Source organism: Danio rerio, chromosome 12, assembly GCF_049306965.1.
Source record: "Danio rerio strain Tuebingen ecotype United States chromosome 12, GRCz12tu, whole genome shotgun sequence".
Lineage (NCBI taxonomy): Eukaryota > Metazoa > Chordata > Actinopteri > Cypriniformes > Danionidae > Danio > Danio rerio.
Window position 1 is genome coordinate 37,612,896 of NC_133187.1, and position 17,037 is coordinate 37,629,932.

General features: G+C 34.5%; 2 protein-coding genes and 1 long non-coding RNA gene across 34 annotated transcripts in view; 1 reads left to right on the forward strand and 2 right to left on the reverse strand.

Moving 5' to 3' along the window:
• baiap2b (BAR/IMD domain containing adaptor protein 2b) overlaps positions 1-8,650 on the forward strand; it is an 88,611-nt gene extending 79,961 nt beyond the window's left edge. For 12 of the 27 annotated variants that reach the window (XM_073918747.1, XM_073918735.1, XM_073918760.1 and 9 more), the window contains one exon: positions 1,076-1,377. Coding sequence is in view for 19 of the 27 variants with exons in the window: in XM_073918735.1 (XP_073774836.1) it covers positions 1,076-1,136 (61 nt within the window). In the remaining 8 variants the exon portion in view is untranslated. Of the gene's footprint in view, positions 1-1,075; positions 1,378-4,296; positions 4,325-6,222 lie in introns of those variants that run through there. The other 15 variants (XM_073918742.1, XM_073918757.1, XM_073918715.1 and 12 more) reach the window with 4 other exon arrangements.
• LOC137490710 (uncharacterized) lies at positions 7,671-11,306 on the reverse strand. The gene is made up of 4 exons (XR_011010626.2): positions 11,244-11,306; positions 10,822-10,885; positions 10,413-10,538; positions 7,671-9,446 (listed from the first exon to the last, which is right to left on the reverse strand). It is a non-coding gene; the product is annotated as an uncharacterized lncRNA (long non-coding RNA).
• A 2,908-nt stretch (positions 11,307-14,214) lies between these two features.
• The window catches only part of aatkb (apoptosis-associated tyrosine kinase b), an 88,838-nt gene continuing 86,015 nt past the window's right edge, over positions 14,215-17,037 (reverse strand). For all 6 annotated transcript variants that reach the window (XM_678332.11, XM_005156387.6, XM_073918709.1 and 3 more), the window contains one exon: positions 14,215-16,009. In XM_678332.11, the coding sequence (XP_683424.7) occupies positions 15,981-16,009 (29 nt within the window). In that variant the 3' untranslated portion in view covers positions 14,215-15,980. The remainder of the gene's footprint in view (positions 16,010-17,037) is intronic.

Below are 17,037 nucleotides of genomic sequence, written 5' to 3' on the forward strand. Positions count from 1 at the left end.
TTGGGGCTCACTTATTTGTTTACAACACTGCACATATAAAGTCTGTCTAATCTGTCTTTGCGACTAGTCTAGTTTTGGCCTATTCTTAGACGTCTATTAGATTTTCACTGACAGCCCAAGTTTAACCTTGTTTTAGTCAAGCTGTCTAAGTTTAGATGTCTATTAGACATCTATTAAACACTAAATTGTTTGCTGGGTGTTGAACATGATTCCTAACCATGGTAAATCACTGTAACGCATGGTTGGCTTATTGCTTGTATAAATAAAAAGCAGAAAGAAATAAAGAATAGTCTACAGGTGCCAAGCAACATCTTTGCTGTAGAATGTTCAGCAGTGTATATTTTTACAGCGATACGTCTATATTAACAACGTGCCAAGTCTTAATATAATCCATGTGATCCAGTGCCTTGTACATAGCATATACTATTTGTATATACCATTAATCAGATAATGAAATGTAAACATGAATATTTTCTTTTGACATAAACACATTTCTTTTATTTACTTCAACAAGATCCCTGTACAGCTTTTTGATTCAAAACATTTGTAAACGCTAGCAATAATCAAATTTGATACCATCTTTTTTTTTTAAGTTCAGTATGACTTTACACTTCTTATAATACACTTACACGACACTTGTGTGAGTTTTTAGCTTCTTTTCACAGGAGTGAAAGCGTAAGTCTTTTAGTTCCAGTTTGACGAAACGGAACTGATCAAATGCTTTTTTATAAAGATTCGAAATGCTTATGATTAAGCTTTCTCTGATGTGATAGAAACACTATATCGCTTGTCAAACAGTAATGTTTAAAGCTGCGCTCACTGCTTTACTCTGTATTGTACTTGTTCATGAAGGTGATGCACAATTAAATAAAATGCACCTTCAGTATGTGTGATGATGGATCTCAATTTGATCTCTTTTTTCCTGAACTGACGATCCTGCCCGGTGCTTTGTGTCTATCATTCCCCTGATAGTTTTGTTTTTTTGGCTCTCTGTTTGTCTTTCTCTGTTTGTAACTAACCCCATGTCTTGCTATAGCTCTGCCAACACTCTCCATCTCTGTTTTGATGAATTTAGAGACAAAAGCAGTAAATCAAGGACTGGAAGCCATTGCCAGTGTTTCTTCTTTCTGCACTAAAGTAAAGACCGCCACGCTCAGAGAGAGAGAGAGAGAGCTCCGCCTCTGTCATTTATGTCATTTTGCTTCTGGAATGCCCACTTTTGGATGTAAACGGAGAGAAAGTACAATAATTGTACAGCAATGTGTAAACTCTCCAATGTGCATGTTTTTTGCCCAAATCTAGAACGGTGTAATATTGCTAAACGAATATGTGACTTTCTACACTTGAAGAAACAAATAAACAGTTCTTCAGATTAAAGTGGTGTAGTCATGTCTTAGATAGTTTTTGTCTGCCCTCATCATAATCATGCATCAACAGACTGAGAGACTGTCTTCATTTGAGTTATTTGTCTCTAAATTGATCTGAAATGGGTCAGCTGATGTTGTGGAGCGAGTCTTTTACTCTGTGTCCTTTAGCTGTGCAGTTTAAGTGATTGTCAAACACTCATATATTGATCACTGCACACACTGTCAATAATAGTGAAATGTTTGTCCGCACAAAGAATGAAAACTTTCAAATCATACAATAGACAAGAAAGACTTTAGATTTTTGGCTTGACAAAGTCTAACTTAACTGGAAGATTTAAAGGTCATACAGTCTATCAGAAAGACATACAGATAGCAATACAGATAGTCAAAATAATGCTTGAACACTCTTTGACTACAGTGTTTGCTATGCTGTAAAATCATTGTTAATAATTTGCTATAGAAATCTGGGTAATTGCTAATGTGCTAGCATTACTACCAATTTAAGAGTGCCTTAGAAGGAGAATGTAGATATACAGGGTGATTCAAAAAGAATACCACAACTTTGAGAATCGAGAATCCTGCAAAGAAAAATAGGAACGCTAAGCATTTTGTCGTCGATTTAAGGAAGCTCTGAAGTTTCACATTGATGAACTAAAAGAAGGAATAACTGCAGCTATCCAAACTGTTACCCCCGAGATGCTACAGAGAGTGTGGAACGAGTCTGAGTATCGGGTTGATGTCACTTGAGTGTCTGGAGGGGGTCATATTGAACATCTATCAACTTGTTTTCTACTGAAAAAAAACTTGAAGTACTCTTCACATTGATTAAATACCCAGTGTTCCATCGTGTTTCTTTGATTAAATACAGATTTTCAAATTGTGGTATTCTTTTTGAATCACCCTGTACATACAGTAGCTGAACAATAAGATTTCAGAACATGGAAATGTAATACTGTTAACCTGAAACACCATTGTTTCCTCATTCTCATGTAAATCTCATCATGAGATAAAATACCAGTTTAAAACAGGCCAATCGGAACCATACACCAATTCTGACAATACACATGGGGATCATTAATATGCATGACAGTGTATGATTGGCCACAACATTTTTGAGTGAGATTACAACAGAGATATATTTTCTTTATTTTTAAGTTTATCTAAGCTTGTATTAGACATACTCTGTATGTGGGACTTTTTTGATAACGAAAGAAACAGGGATACTAAAAAGTAGCTGTTTAGTGAGTGTTCATAGCTCATCTGAACACATAATTCAGGACGCAGATTATAAATTCATCCAGAAGTGGGATGAGGTCTGTTTAATTGTATCTTTGTTAGTTATATATCGTCTATATTGTTACATTTAACACAATCCTACTGTTGTATATGTCAGAGAATTCATTATATTGAACTTATCTATTGAAAGACATTCTATATATAAATATAAAGGTATTTATATCTTATGTATAAAATGCTCAAACCAAAAAGACTTGAACACACCTGACGTACAGTATGACTTGCCAACTCATAAAAACAAACTGTCCAAGAGGACCTGAACAAACCATTATACTAGATGGAAAGCTTAAATAAATCTAAAAGGTTTCTTAGACTGAAGTTAGATTTTTTTGTCAGTTGGAGTTTGAAGAGTCAATGCAAGTATTTTATTATCAAATGTTCAGGAAAACTGTGTTTGTGGTCATGGGAGAAAACTAGAGGAAATTGAGGAGTCTGACCTGTATAAAGACCTGTTCTGTGTTTGATGGTTGAACTGTAAAAAATTTTAGTTTATTTTACTTAAAATAAGTGAGCAAACCTGTTCCTTTTAAAATTAAGTAAATGAACTATGTGCATATATATAAAAAATAAGTTGGATCAACTTAAGTCACAAGTCACAACAGTTTTACTTTTAATTGATATAAAGTCAATGCTTTTAACGCAACAGGTTAACTCACTTTTTTAAAGTCAAGTAAATAATCACTTTTTACAGGGCGGCTAAGAAATAGCTAAGAAGTTAGACAAAGAAAATGTAGTTTCCTTAGTAGTAGCTCAAATAGAATGATACTATTTTTGCTTTTCTCAAGCCAACATGATAAAATAGTAGTTTTGATGGGTTTAATAATCATTCTCATTTCGAAACAAAAAAAATAAATCAATAGAAACCATCATAGAATTAATGCTATGTTACGAGTTAGTTATTAGTTAGTTAATGCTTTTAATAGAAATGATATTGGTTTTATTAGATACTTAAATGATTTTAATGATAAACTTACATGTTTTCATTCTATTGGTGGCATGTTAAAATTAATAAATCCTAATCGAATAAATTCCAGAACACACACTAAACCATTAAAACATACTTGATTTGATGGTTCAAATTTGATGGATTGTAATGTTTTTAATGGTATTTGAGTGGTAACCTGATCAAATCATTCTTGTTGTGAACAGGGGTAACAAGATCACATCCTTCAGCCTTAACTATGTTCATCCTCATGTTCATTTTATCTGTTTTGGAATCAAATCACAACTAATACGTTTATAAAATCATATACTACTAGCATCTAATTCCTTAAGCTATGAACTGTCAAATGCATAATGCTGAGTTAAATTCAATGATTAATAGTCCAAAGTTCTTGTAAAGGTTTTGAATTTATTGTAGGCAAAAATCTGAAAATCAATTTTTTTTACTATTAAATGTCAAAGTTGTGATTCTCAAGTCACTGCAGAAGTTTCCATTTGTGTGACCTTTGAAAGCTGATGATCGGTGTTTTCTGAAGGTTACAGCAGCAGGCTGCTTTAAATACGACAGCTTTCAGTGAAAGCCCCAGCCATGTTTTATTTGATATGAATTATAGAAACATTAAAACTATAAGTTGTTACATTAAAGAAGACAAAAAGTCAAAATCCAGGCCTGTTTTCATTTCTCTTTCAGCGTGGTTCCTGAATTTGAACGCTTTTGAGTGAGTAAATCATTTAATTAATAGGAAAATAAATAAAGAAACTGCATGACATCATTGCAAGTCCTAAAAACAATAACATTTCAAGGCCCCAAATATTTCAATGCTTAGTAGTATTTTTAAAGCAATATCTAATAGTAATGTTTGTAAAATACAAAATGTGTGTGTTTAAATATGTATTTTGGCACAATTATTCACACAAGAAGTGTTTGGTGTGGGTCTGTATATTGCCACTGGTTACTTTCCCTCCACAGCATGTCAAAGGTTATAATTTGCATGATTATAAATCAGTTTCATGTTTTGTCCTCCCGCTTGATGCTATGAAGCTTCACTTTGTTCAATGTCATATTTGAAAATGAAATATGATGTGGTCATTTCCTGACATGACTATTAATACAGCTACTCTGAAATGAATCTTATGAGGAATGACGGATGGATAAATGACTCCGGGAAGAGAGACGGAACTTGAATTATAATCGCTGCACAACAAAATCTTGCACAATTTACCTCCATTTACTCAAATATTCAAGTGTATCTATCTGCGGACTCCAAGAGAGTGGCGTAACAAGAATGGGGTGCAACTTGTAGTAAGTTAGAGATGTAACTTGCAGTTATCGAGACCCCATTGAACCATGCAATATGTCACAATGAGATGTTGTTGGCAAGATGGATGAAATATTTAACAGAGAATATTTAAAAAACGCTTTCATGAGTTTTCTCCAAATTTATCCAAAATCTATACATTTGATATATTATTATATTCATTCATTTAGCAACTCCACTCAGACTTCTTTATCTGTTTTGTCATGACAGTAAGCCTACTCTGCATCGCCCCCTGTGGCTGCAAATAACAGAACAATGGTGAGCGTGTCAAGTATGAGACTCCTGGCTGTACGTTAATAAATGTGATTGGTTTAGGGTTGAGGAAGGTGTAGATGTTATAAACTGTGATATTGGGTTAAGGGTTGGGGTAGGTAGACGTTAATAAATATGATGGTTGGGTTTACGTTTGCAGAAGGTGTAGATGTTAATAAATGTAATGTCTGGGTTTAGGCTTGGCGAAAGTGTAGATGTTATTAACTGTGATGGTTGGTTTAAGGTTGGGGTAAGTGTAGACATTAAAAACGATGATGGTTGGGTTTACGTTTGGGGAAGGTGTAGATGTTAATAAACTGTGATGTTTGGGTTTAGGCTTGGGGAAGGTGTGGACGTGCATAACTGTGATGGTTGGGTTAAGGTTGGGGTAGGTGTAGACATTAATAACGATGATGGTTGGGTTTACGTTTGGGGAAGGTGTAGATGTTAATAAAAAGTAATGTTTGGGTTTAGGGTAGGGGAAGGTGTGGACGTTCATAACTGTGATGGTTGGGTAAAGTTTGGGGTAGATGTAGACATTAATAACTATGATGGTTGGGTTTACGTTTGGGGAAGGTGTGGACGTTCATAACTGTGATGGTTGGGTAAAGGTTGGGGTAGGTGTAGACGTTAATAACGATGATAGTTGGGTTTACGTTTGGGGAAGGAGTATGTTAATAAATGTGATGGTTGCGTTTAGGTTTGGGAAAGGTGTAGACGTTAATAAATATGATGACTGGGTTTACGTTTGGGGAAGGTGTATATGTAAAAAAAAAATGTGATGGTCGGCTTTAAGGTTGGGTGAGGTGTAGCCATTAATAACTGATGGGTAAAGCACTATCTTGCTGACAATAGAGCTGTGGCGTGGGTTCCCATAACTTCAAGTTACAGTATGCAGACAGACCCTACTCTAAATATTGAGCTTTTTTTTTTTAATTCATTCCGCATGCCACAGGATTTTTGAAAATACTTTTAAAAACATGTTTTAATACAATGCCACATCACTTTAAAAAGATGCTGCGGTTTGTTTGTTTTTGTTTGTTTAGAACGATGGATCCTCTCCAATTCAGCACATTCGCGCTCACATCTCGGCAAAGACAAAGAAATGCTGCCAGCAAGCAGAAACCCAAACTCATCATAACTGAAGAGCTTGGATCTCGCCTTCTTCATTAGGACTTCAAATGCATTTTTGTTTTTGTAAGCCACATGGACTGTGACGGTTGGGTTAAGGGTTGGAGTTGGTAGACGTTAATAAATATGATGGTTGGGTTTATGTTTGCAGAAGCTAAACATAAGATTAAAGCTACTCTACAGAACTTTAACTATGGCAAATTACCCAGAGCTACAGAAAGCCACGCTCTGAGCTTCTTTTGACACAAATATTGCCATTGCTATTAATTCAGCTTAATATAGATCATTCAGATCATCATACATGATTTCCATCTATGACTGGAAGAAACTAATCTCTTTTTTGTGTATAGAGAATGTGAATTTTAAGTAAAACCTTTTTTATTTTAAGAGCTGTAAAAAGTCTGTTTGGTTTACTGGAGAAAATGCTCAAATGACTAAATATTATTTAAAAGCATGATACTTTTCTATTTGATATTGTTTTTTACATAACACATGCCTTTCTGCCACCATATGAAAAATGAACTGCGGTTTCCTGCACTTTATTTCAAATTAATATTATTTCCATAAATTATTGTTAGCCACAATCAAGTTCTCAGGGTATGTTTACACAGCAATATTTGGAAAAAAAAGAGAAAACTTTTTTTTTTATTTTGCATTTAATATTGTATTAAACGATAAAGAATTCTAAAATATAAGTTTGTAAAATTGTGAAATTCTTTTTTTGGTCTAAAGCAATGTGTATTGTCATCTGCTGTCATTGCATACAAAAGACAGTATTTTAGTTGTTTTGTGTGATGGGCAACCTATAGAAAACACTGTCATCAATAGTATAAGCAAAGCTTTTAAAAATGCAGAAAAAAACCGTTTTGAGCTTTAATACTGTGTAAACGTACTCTTCCATGAGATATCTTGGTGTCAAATGATATTCAAACATATATGAAATCTTTATCACATTTTACATGAGATACTCCCCAGCCGGCATTTCAACGGTGATTCAACGTTGAATCAACGTCAGGTCTATGGTTGGATCAACGTTGAATTACCTTTCGATTTTGCAAATTGGATCAACGTTTATATAGTGACGTTGTTTCACCGTCAGACCACCACCGGTGATTCACCGTTGAAATCACAACGTTGTTTCACTCTTACCTTCTTCATGGGTGAATTGTGGTCGTTTTGTAGACGTTGAATGAAGGTTGAATTACCTTTCGATTTTGCAAATTGGATCAACGTTGATACCGTGACGTTGTTTCACCGTCATACATTTCAACGTAAGTTAAATAGAAATTACATACAACGCAAAGTCCATAAATATAGCAAACAAAATTTTACTAATAAAAAATACACGACAAATACACAACTTAGTCTGTGTATCAATTTATTTAATTCACACCTCATTATTTCAATTATTCTAAATATACAGCAACATTTACAGCATACATAGTTCATTAAAACCATGCAGGTTATGCTGTACACTCAAATACAGAAAAAAGGCATACAATGAAATAGTCACTTTTTAATTAGGTTTCATGAATTAAAGTTAATGTTTACTAACATGAACAAAGAACAAATACTTGTACAGCATTTATTATTCATTTAATTAATTGAAATATGTCCTGATGCTATTAAAATCAAAATGTATGCTTGTTAACATTAATGCACTGAGCTGACATGAACTGTACTTTCTTTATATGAAAGATGCTTCATTGCTCTTTGTTCGTGTTAGTAAACACATTAACACTTACTAATACAACCTTATTGTAAAGTGTTACCGTCTTCAGAAAGACAGATACTAACTAAATTAAACTAAGTAACTAAACTACGCTTCAATTCTGTTTACAAAGTTTACAAAATACCCATTTTTAAAGTGGCTGCAGTAAAAAAATAAAATAAAAAACATCACTCACAACTAAGAATCACAAGTGAAATACATTACATCTGTTTGAGGTTTTATAGATTGATAGAAACAGATAGAGGTAAAAGATGGCACTGGGGACAAAGTATCAAGTGTAAAACACTAAAACATCTATATCAGTCTAGCAGTTAAATACATATTTATTTCTCAAACACCAGGTGAGTTTCCTACAAAATTAATAATGAGGTTTGCTATTCCAATTCATTGTGAATGAATGGCTTCACATTCACAATAGTGAAAACTCATGCTATAATCTTAACCTGACATTACTCATTCACTTTGCAGGTCTGCATGCTAAATATTTAGTTTTTTTTTTTTTTTTTGTATAAAGTACATCTATTGTGTTTAGCATTACTGCAGCAAAACTGAGCACCTGTGACAGTGGAACATAGACAAATATTTCAGTAAATCATCAAGAAAATGTGTTGAATATATGGTTTGATTCTCTCTCACAAACACAACAGTAAAAGCAATTTGTTATTCCATTATTATTATTATTAGTATCATAAAAATTGCATGTTCACATGGGTCTTATAATAATGGCTCACATTTGTGAATGTAGGACCACTATTTCACTATTACATGTCACATTAAGTGTTCATATAGGTTCTGTAATTAATTACTTGTGTCATCCCACAAGTCCTGTTAATCTTTAGAACACAAACTAAAATATTTTAGATTAAATGCTCCTCACCCTCTACAGACAGCAATGGTCCCAAGATGGTCATTGTCAAGATAAGGCACAAAACACATTGTCAAAACGTTCCATGTGACTTCAGTGATTTCAACTGTGAACATACCAAGCTCCAACAACACTTTAGTGAGGCAAAACAAAACATTAAATACAATTGTGTTTGCGTATATCTCTCCCTCATCAGATCAGCGTGTGTTTACTACGAGCAGTAAGCACACACCATGACCTGTTGTGGCAAAGGCAAACAAGTTATTTTTACAGTACTTACTGTGATTTAACCTTTATGACAAATGTACTGGACCTGTTACACATATCACTATCTTTTATAAACACAAATTTCACTGTAACGGATGCTATTGTTTTGCTCCAGTTATACCTTTAGAGAACACCGTACTAGTCAGACATCCATACAAAAGCAGAGAGTTTGGTCTTGTGTAGCAGAACTGCAATAGATGCCTGTCTGTCTAGGCTGACACTGGTTTAGGCCATCAGTATGTCCTTGATGCCCTCAAATGGAGCCTCCAGAAAACCTGCAATAAATGAAATATGAGGTTACAACTAAGTTGGTATCAGCTATTATACAAAGTGAAATTCAAATATTTATTTTTTTATTGAATCCAAATTAGTCCTATAATATCGCCACACTCAATCATTTTGAGTCATCCATCTGAATATTCCTAACTAAGAGAAGTGAAGAATTAGGTGTGATATCGTCAGGAAGCCCTTCGCTACCACCGGTGCCAGCATTTCCAGAATTCAAATTTCAGATTCTCGAAAAAATTGCTTTTATTTATTTTTTTTAACCAAGGCTGCAGTAAAGAATCATGAAACATTCAACACATCTAATAATTACAAGTTGTTGTAAACCATTACATGTACTGTAAAAGCTGTTTAAAGCTTTTTAGACATGGTTGAGAAAAACTCTAGAAGGAGTAGCACTTCTGCAAAAGTCTGCATGTAGGACAGAGAATTAAAGGGATAGTTCAAAATTTGTATTCTGTCGTCATTTACTGACCACGTTGAACACAAAAGAAGATATTTTGAAGAAAGCTGCAAATCTATTTAACCATTGACTTCTATAGTATTTTTTTCTACTATGGAGGTCAATGTTTACAGGTTTTTAGTTTTTTTTTTTTCAGAATAGCCTCTTTTGTGTTCAACAAAATAAACTCATAATGGTTTTAAACCATTTGGGGAGTAAAATGTGAGTAAATTTTCATTCTTGGGTGAACTATCCCTTTAAGTTGGAAAAGACCAGAATTCTTAAGTAGACCCTTTTCGCAAGACAGATGATGCATTTCATTTGTCATCTTAATCCTCAAGTTTTTAATATTTAGATTTATTTAAATAGCATGTTTATTTATTTGTTTTAATGACATTTAATAAAAACAACTTCTCAATGACATCACATGTACTGGACCTGCTACACATGTATCACTATTTTTTTTAATACAAATTTTACTGTAACGGGTGCTGTTGTTTTGCTCCAGTAATACCTTTAGAGAACACAGTAGTAGTCAAGACATCCATACAAAAGCCTTGGCATGGAGTAGCAGAACTGCAGTCTGTCCAGGCTGACACAGGTAGGCTATCTGCGTGTTCTTGATGCCCCTCAACTGGACCTTCCAGAAAACTCAGAAAGTTAAAACCCATTACACCTTTTATCTGCTACTATACAAAGTGTAATTTAAGCATTAATTTCTCACTAAATACATATTTGTTCCCCAATACTGTCACATAGTATAACATCACAACATGATTTCACAATAATAATATCAATATAACAATATAATATCACAACATGGCCTAACAATCAATAAACAAACAGATTAGAAAGAGAAAATCACCAACCAAAGCACCAAAAAGATTTAACAGATAGCTTTGTTAAAGGTAAAGTAAACTTACATGGACAAAGCCTTTTCCATTTAATGCTGTGCAAGTTAGTGCGTCTCTGGAGTAAGTTACATGTCTAAAAGCAAAAACAACAACAACAGTGAAACGACAGCAGTTCACTTTGTAATAATAACACTAATAATACAGCGTATAAAATGGATATTGTTTTATAACGTTGCTCAGTAACTTTAAACTGCGTTTGGAGTTTATCGCTTTGAATTTGCCATAAAAACGCTCATTTAGACTAACGTTAAACATGTGACATACTTGAGGTTAGCTGCGTCACCGGAGCGCAAACAAGACTAAAAACAAACTGGAAAGTTTTAAATGCTTCAAAATTCGAAACACTACACCAAGTCACATTTAAGATACACTGTGTGTAAAACAAAATCGGGGGGTAAATAAAACATTAAAGCATCTAAAAACACGCTTACCTCTGAATTCTGCTGCACTGCAGGTCAGGTGTTCGTAATTAAGTGAAGTGAAGCGCTGCGCGTGGCCGCGTGCGCCGAGTCCTCCGATACCATGGTAACCAAACATGTTGAATATTGGGTGAAGCCATGACGTTAATTCAACATACAGACCATGATAAAAAAAAATGTCAACGTTGATTTGTACAAGGATTTCTGTAACTTTTTTCAACCATTTATCATTCAACATTGTTTCAACATTAAAGCAACAACTGACGTATTTTCAACCACATTTCAACGTTGAAGCCTTGTCATATGCAGGCTGTTTTTCAACCGTTCAACATTAAACGTTCTATCAACATTATTTCAACGTTCAAAACACATCTGACCTTATTTCAACTATATTTCAACGTTGAAGGTCGGTCGTGTGCCGGCTGGGTCATGATACCATATTTAATATTGTAGGTCTCATTCATTGCAATCACTGCACTTGTTCATGTCAAACACAAAAGAAATGTATTTTTGGGAAAATGCCAGTTCTTTTAGTCATCAAATTACGTTAAAAATAAAACTAAAAAAACTAATCTACTACTGAAAAACTAAAAGAGAAGTTTGTAAACTCTTCAATGTCTTTTGTATTGCACAGAACAAAAGTTGAACACTTCAAGTCTAATATTTAACTAAACTTTTATTTAACTCATGAACCACACTGTTCCAGTTACTATGACCATTTATGTGAAGCTGCTTTGACACAATCTACATTGTAAAAGCGCTATACAAATAAAGCTGAATTGAATTGAATTGAATATTAGGGCCATTCTTTTGCCATTTCACCAAACTTTCAATTGAACTATCAGTAGCATTCATTCAAGGATAAATCCTCATTACCCAAAATATGTCATCAGCAAGCCTTACATTATTTTTTAGCAATGTTTTTGCAGATATTAAGATTTCAGGATGTATTGAGAAGGGCTTATTCATTCTTTTATCTCTTAAAAATATTTAAACCTTGCTTCTATGGCGTATAAACCGAGCGTATAAATTTAATGCCTTTCAATAAGGTATCACCTGTGTTCACTTACTAGCACAGACCATATCAACTATTAGCATACGATTTCACGACGTCCCGACTAAAGAGATAGTGTGTGTGTGTGTGTGTGTGTGTGTGCGTGTGTGTGTGTGTGTGTATGTGTATGTGTGTTTCTTTCGGTTTATCACGACGGGCTGCTGGGTACAATACGTGACGTCAGAAGCACTTTAAGTACACTTTTAGTACAAAACCCTTAGAAATTAAGTTTTACCTCAAGTTCCTTTTGGAGGATTGATCGTCATCTTGATAATCCAACAAACGTGTCCACTATGTGAGGATGGGTAGGTGGGTGATTTTCTTTCTCTCTTTTTTTATGGTTTTCATGACAAGACCGGCATTACAATACACAATGAACAGCGTCTCTTACTAGCCTTTTTTCCGCTCTTGTCAGTATTGGTGAGTTTTGCCTTCTCGATGACATCACGGCAAGCGATAAATAAAAAATGTCTTATTTGTAAATAATGTAAATATTACCTCTGTACTGGGAATTTTGGAAAAATGTCCTGCATTTACTGTGCACTTTTTTAGTTGTATTTTCTTTCCATTTTATTTTCTGCACTTGTACTGTTTGTCTCATATCAAACAATGTGCACAAAACGTATATGTTGACACAAATAAAGCAACCAGTTGTTTAAATGTGAGTGTTACCTGTGCATTTGTCTTATTTATACTCTTAGCAGTATATTTTTACAATGTAAAGGCCCCTACTCTTATGGCACATTTCAGATGTCCCCAATTTAAAAACAGTCAATTGGATTAAAACAGTTAATAATTACAACATTACAGATAATTCAGACAACTACCGTGTATTGGAGATGCAGTCATTTTGCTCTCTGAGGTTTAGAAACAAGTTGTGACCATTTCTATAAGGCAGACTGCTTAGGTTTAAGCTATGAAAAGCAAGCTGCCAACTTACAGTTTTTCTTGATTGCTATGAGGCAGCTGTCAACTGAAACTTTACATTTTAAAAATGGTTAACACACAGGCCTAAATAGCGGCCCTCATTGTCAAAATGACACATTTTGCTTGCATAAAGCACATACAGTGTCAAAACATTTAAAATATGCAACAAAAGCTAGTTTTACCTTCAAACAACACAACTTGCAAACAAGTATATGATCCTTTTAATTAATCATTACACAATAGACAACAAAATGCAAAATACAGAACTCAGTGTGAATCAGTGCACCATTGTTTGCCATTGTATTGCCAATGCCATTTGTTGTCTTTCTATTTGAGCTGTCAAATCTGCCTTTTTGCAAAGAATTGGATCTAGAATAAGAAATGGTTGGATAAAATTTATATTGAATTTATGACATTATTTTAAACTGAGGCAGAAAACTGAAATACTGTAAAAAAAAAAAAAAAAGAAAAAGAAAACAGACAAAATAAATAAAATACTGCAAATATTAGAGAAAACACATGTAAACCAATATACAGTCAAATGTATTGGGAGTATAGGACATAGTCGCTATTGACCTTCTCCATCAATGCTGGCACAAAACAACACAGACCTTCCATCGTTTTTAATGTTTGCAGACTGATTGCTAATTGAAGATTTGTGTGAAGGAGTGTTAAACCGGTGCTTCAGTGAATTCATACGGATCTTGGTGTTTTCTAATAGTTAGGAATAGATGGTTTCTGTTTGGTTACCATAGCTAAAACAATGGAGTTTGGCCTGCTTGAATGACATCCGTGTTAACTATCTTGAAAAATGGCGGGGAAAAAGTGTCAACCCAATGAGAGGGTTTGCACATTTGCAAGACCCGTCTTCTGCTCTGCTGGGATAGTGATAATGACAATGAAGTGGAATCTAGTTTCTTTAACCAGGTCAAAACAAACATGAAAAACTGTAAAAACTCATCGTAATTATCTGCATTGGTTTAAAATAAAACAAAAGAGAACCAGCAAACAGAATATTTTTATTTTTCTCACTAAGTTTGTGACACTTTGAAGAACAGACCAACACTTACTCTCGCTTAACATGATACTGCAATTCAAAACCATCGTGAGGGAAAAATCAGTGAATCTGCCACTCTGAATCAGAAAAAAACACACATGATGTGGCACAATCCTGTGCTGCGTTTCTTTGGCAAAAAACACATTTTCCCTTTACCACCTGAGTCTCCATTTGATCCTCCAGTAGTTTAAAATTGTTGAATTAAATACAAAAATAGTACAGACTGTTGTCTAGTTTGATCTAAGATGGACGATTACGTAGAATAAACGCCTTCGCGGGCAAACAAACAGAACATATCGAGAGTAAAGTATCAAGATTTATGCTTGCTCAGACGTACAGAAGTGTTCAGGTATCCATCCGTACTGTACACCGTACTGTTTTCAGTCGCATCATTCTTGTTCACATTCGATGTTGAACACGATGTTGAAGTGCTCAAACACTTGTGAAAAAAGTCACAAAATTGTATGTCCGTTTTGGTTATTGTCCAACGGCTATTGAAGTTCAGCAAGACAGTCTTTTAAGCATTGCAGTTTTTTCTGTTCTTCAGAGTTCAAGGAAATATAAAACATGTTGGCTAATAAATAATACTGTTTATATATGATTAACACCCTGATCATAATACAACCCGGCTTTAATCCTCAAAATATAGCCTAGTGGGCATGAACAGCATCATTTGAATGGGGTGATTGCAGGTAAAGTGGACACTTTCTGCTTATTCTTTTAATTAAATGCCTATTAATGTCATATGAATCAGGATTATTTAAATTTTAAAGCATTCCTCTTTGCAAGTAGTCACCCTAAATACATTACTTAATACAAGTCAAACCATGAAACCTCCATTGTGTTTTCAATTATATATTTAATTTTGATTATTATTTTCTACTCGTCTACATCGAAACTTCAATACTTTAAAATGGTTTCATCTTAATGATTCAAAAGATTTCATGGATTCAGCTGCAAATGTCAAACTCATGAATATGGAAATAGCTAAAAATATCAAAATCAAGTGCAAGTTGAATTTACAAATCAAAACACTAATAAAATAACTAAATAAATAACATAAAATATTTAAAACACTAAGATCATTCCAGTGTGATTACTTTAATAAAATCATGAAGTGGTTTCAGAATGCCATGTCACCAACACAATGCTACTCTCGGGCAGGTGACAAACACAAGGCAGCTGTGTGTTGTGAACTTCACTGTAGTCATAAAAACATTAAAATACCTTCTCCATTTTAAAACGACTGCTTTTCTACACGAATAACACTGCATTGATATTTCACAGTAAAAATCAGTTTGGTTTTGTTACATTTAGCTAAGATGGCGTTGTTCGATTTATGGATGCATTTAACGTCTTTCAACACTTTCCAAAAATACAGTATCTGATGTTGTAAACAGTCACAGTCAGTTTCCAGTCGGTCCATAAAAACTAAGCAGGTCCGTCCAAACACTCTCCCATGTATAATATATGCTTGGTTTTAGTTTCTTTGTGTTGTGTTTGTTTTCGTTATTTCCATATGTTTTTTTTTTCTTCAAAAGAGACGCTCTGTGTTTGCTGACAATAAGAGGCACTGTCTTTGAGGGGATTTAAAAACTGTTTCCAAAGAGATTCAAACCCTGTTCTTACTTTGATCTCCTTAATAAAAAAAAGAAGAAGAAGCAAACAAAAATAAATAAGGGTCCGTCACTGTTGGCAGTAGTTGGACGATTCACTCCTTTTCCCCATCTTCACTGCTCCCTTTAAGATATAGAAACAAAGAACTTTACAGCAGATGTATGTTTAACAAAAGATATGTTTACATGACAACAATGTACTAAAAACTGACCAAATGTTTTTCATTTGTGTTTGTAAAACCAAAAAATTTATTTGTATTGCTAAAATAATCCATGTTCATGGAAATTGTAAATAAAATATATTTTACATTCCAGGCCAGTAGTTGGTGCTGTCACTTTGTAAAGAAACTGTGCAATTATGTAACCCACCGGTCCTACCGCACCCAACCCAGTCTGAGATGGGACTGAACTGGCGATTCTTTGAATGGAAACCGGTTGCTCTAACAAGGAGGCTAAAGACCATGGCCTTTAACGTCTGTCGCTAGAGCGCCTTTTGAGTTCAGAGGAGTGAGGTTTACCTCATTGTACTTTGGTAGCTGGCCTCTGTTACACTCACCCCCCCTAAACCTCACTCGCATCACGGACGAGCCCCTACGTGTAACCCACCGGTCCTACTGCAACCAACCAGGTCTGAGCTGGGATTGAACAGGCAATTATTTGAATGGAAGTTGGTTGCTCTAACAAGGAGGCTAAAGACCATGGCCTCTAGCGTCTGTCGCTAGAGCACCTTTTGAGTTCAGACTTCGCTAGCTGGCCTCTGTTACACATACACAGCATGTTCCATTCGGAAGGGCTCATCCCTGTGCCATAATCACTTTAAAACGCTTACTCTCCCAAGTGACAGTAAGGGATGAGCTTTCTGAATGAAACATGCAGTTCGAAACCAAACAACTTCCTTGTGAAAAAGATTATGCAGTGTCCATGAGTTCTACCCTTCGAAGTACTTCATTTATTTTTCATACTATGGAAGCTAATAGATTTCAGCTTTCTCTTAAATTATTTCATTGATTCATTCATTTATTCATTTTCCTTCGACTTAGTTCCTGATTTATCAGAAGTCGCTATAGCGGAATGAACCACTAAACTATGGCGTCATATGTTTTACGCAGCTGATGTCCTTCAAGCTGCAACCCAGTAATGGGAAACATCCAT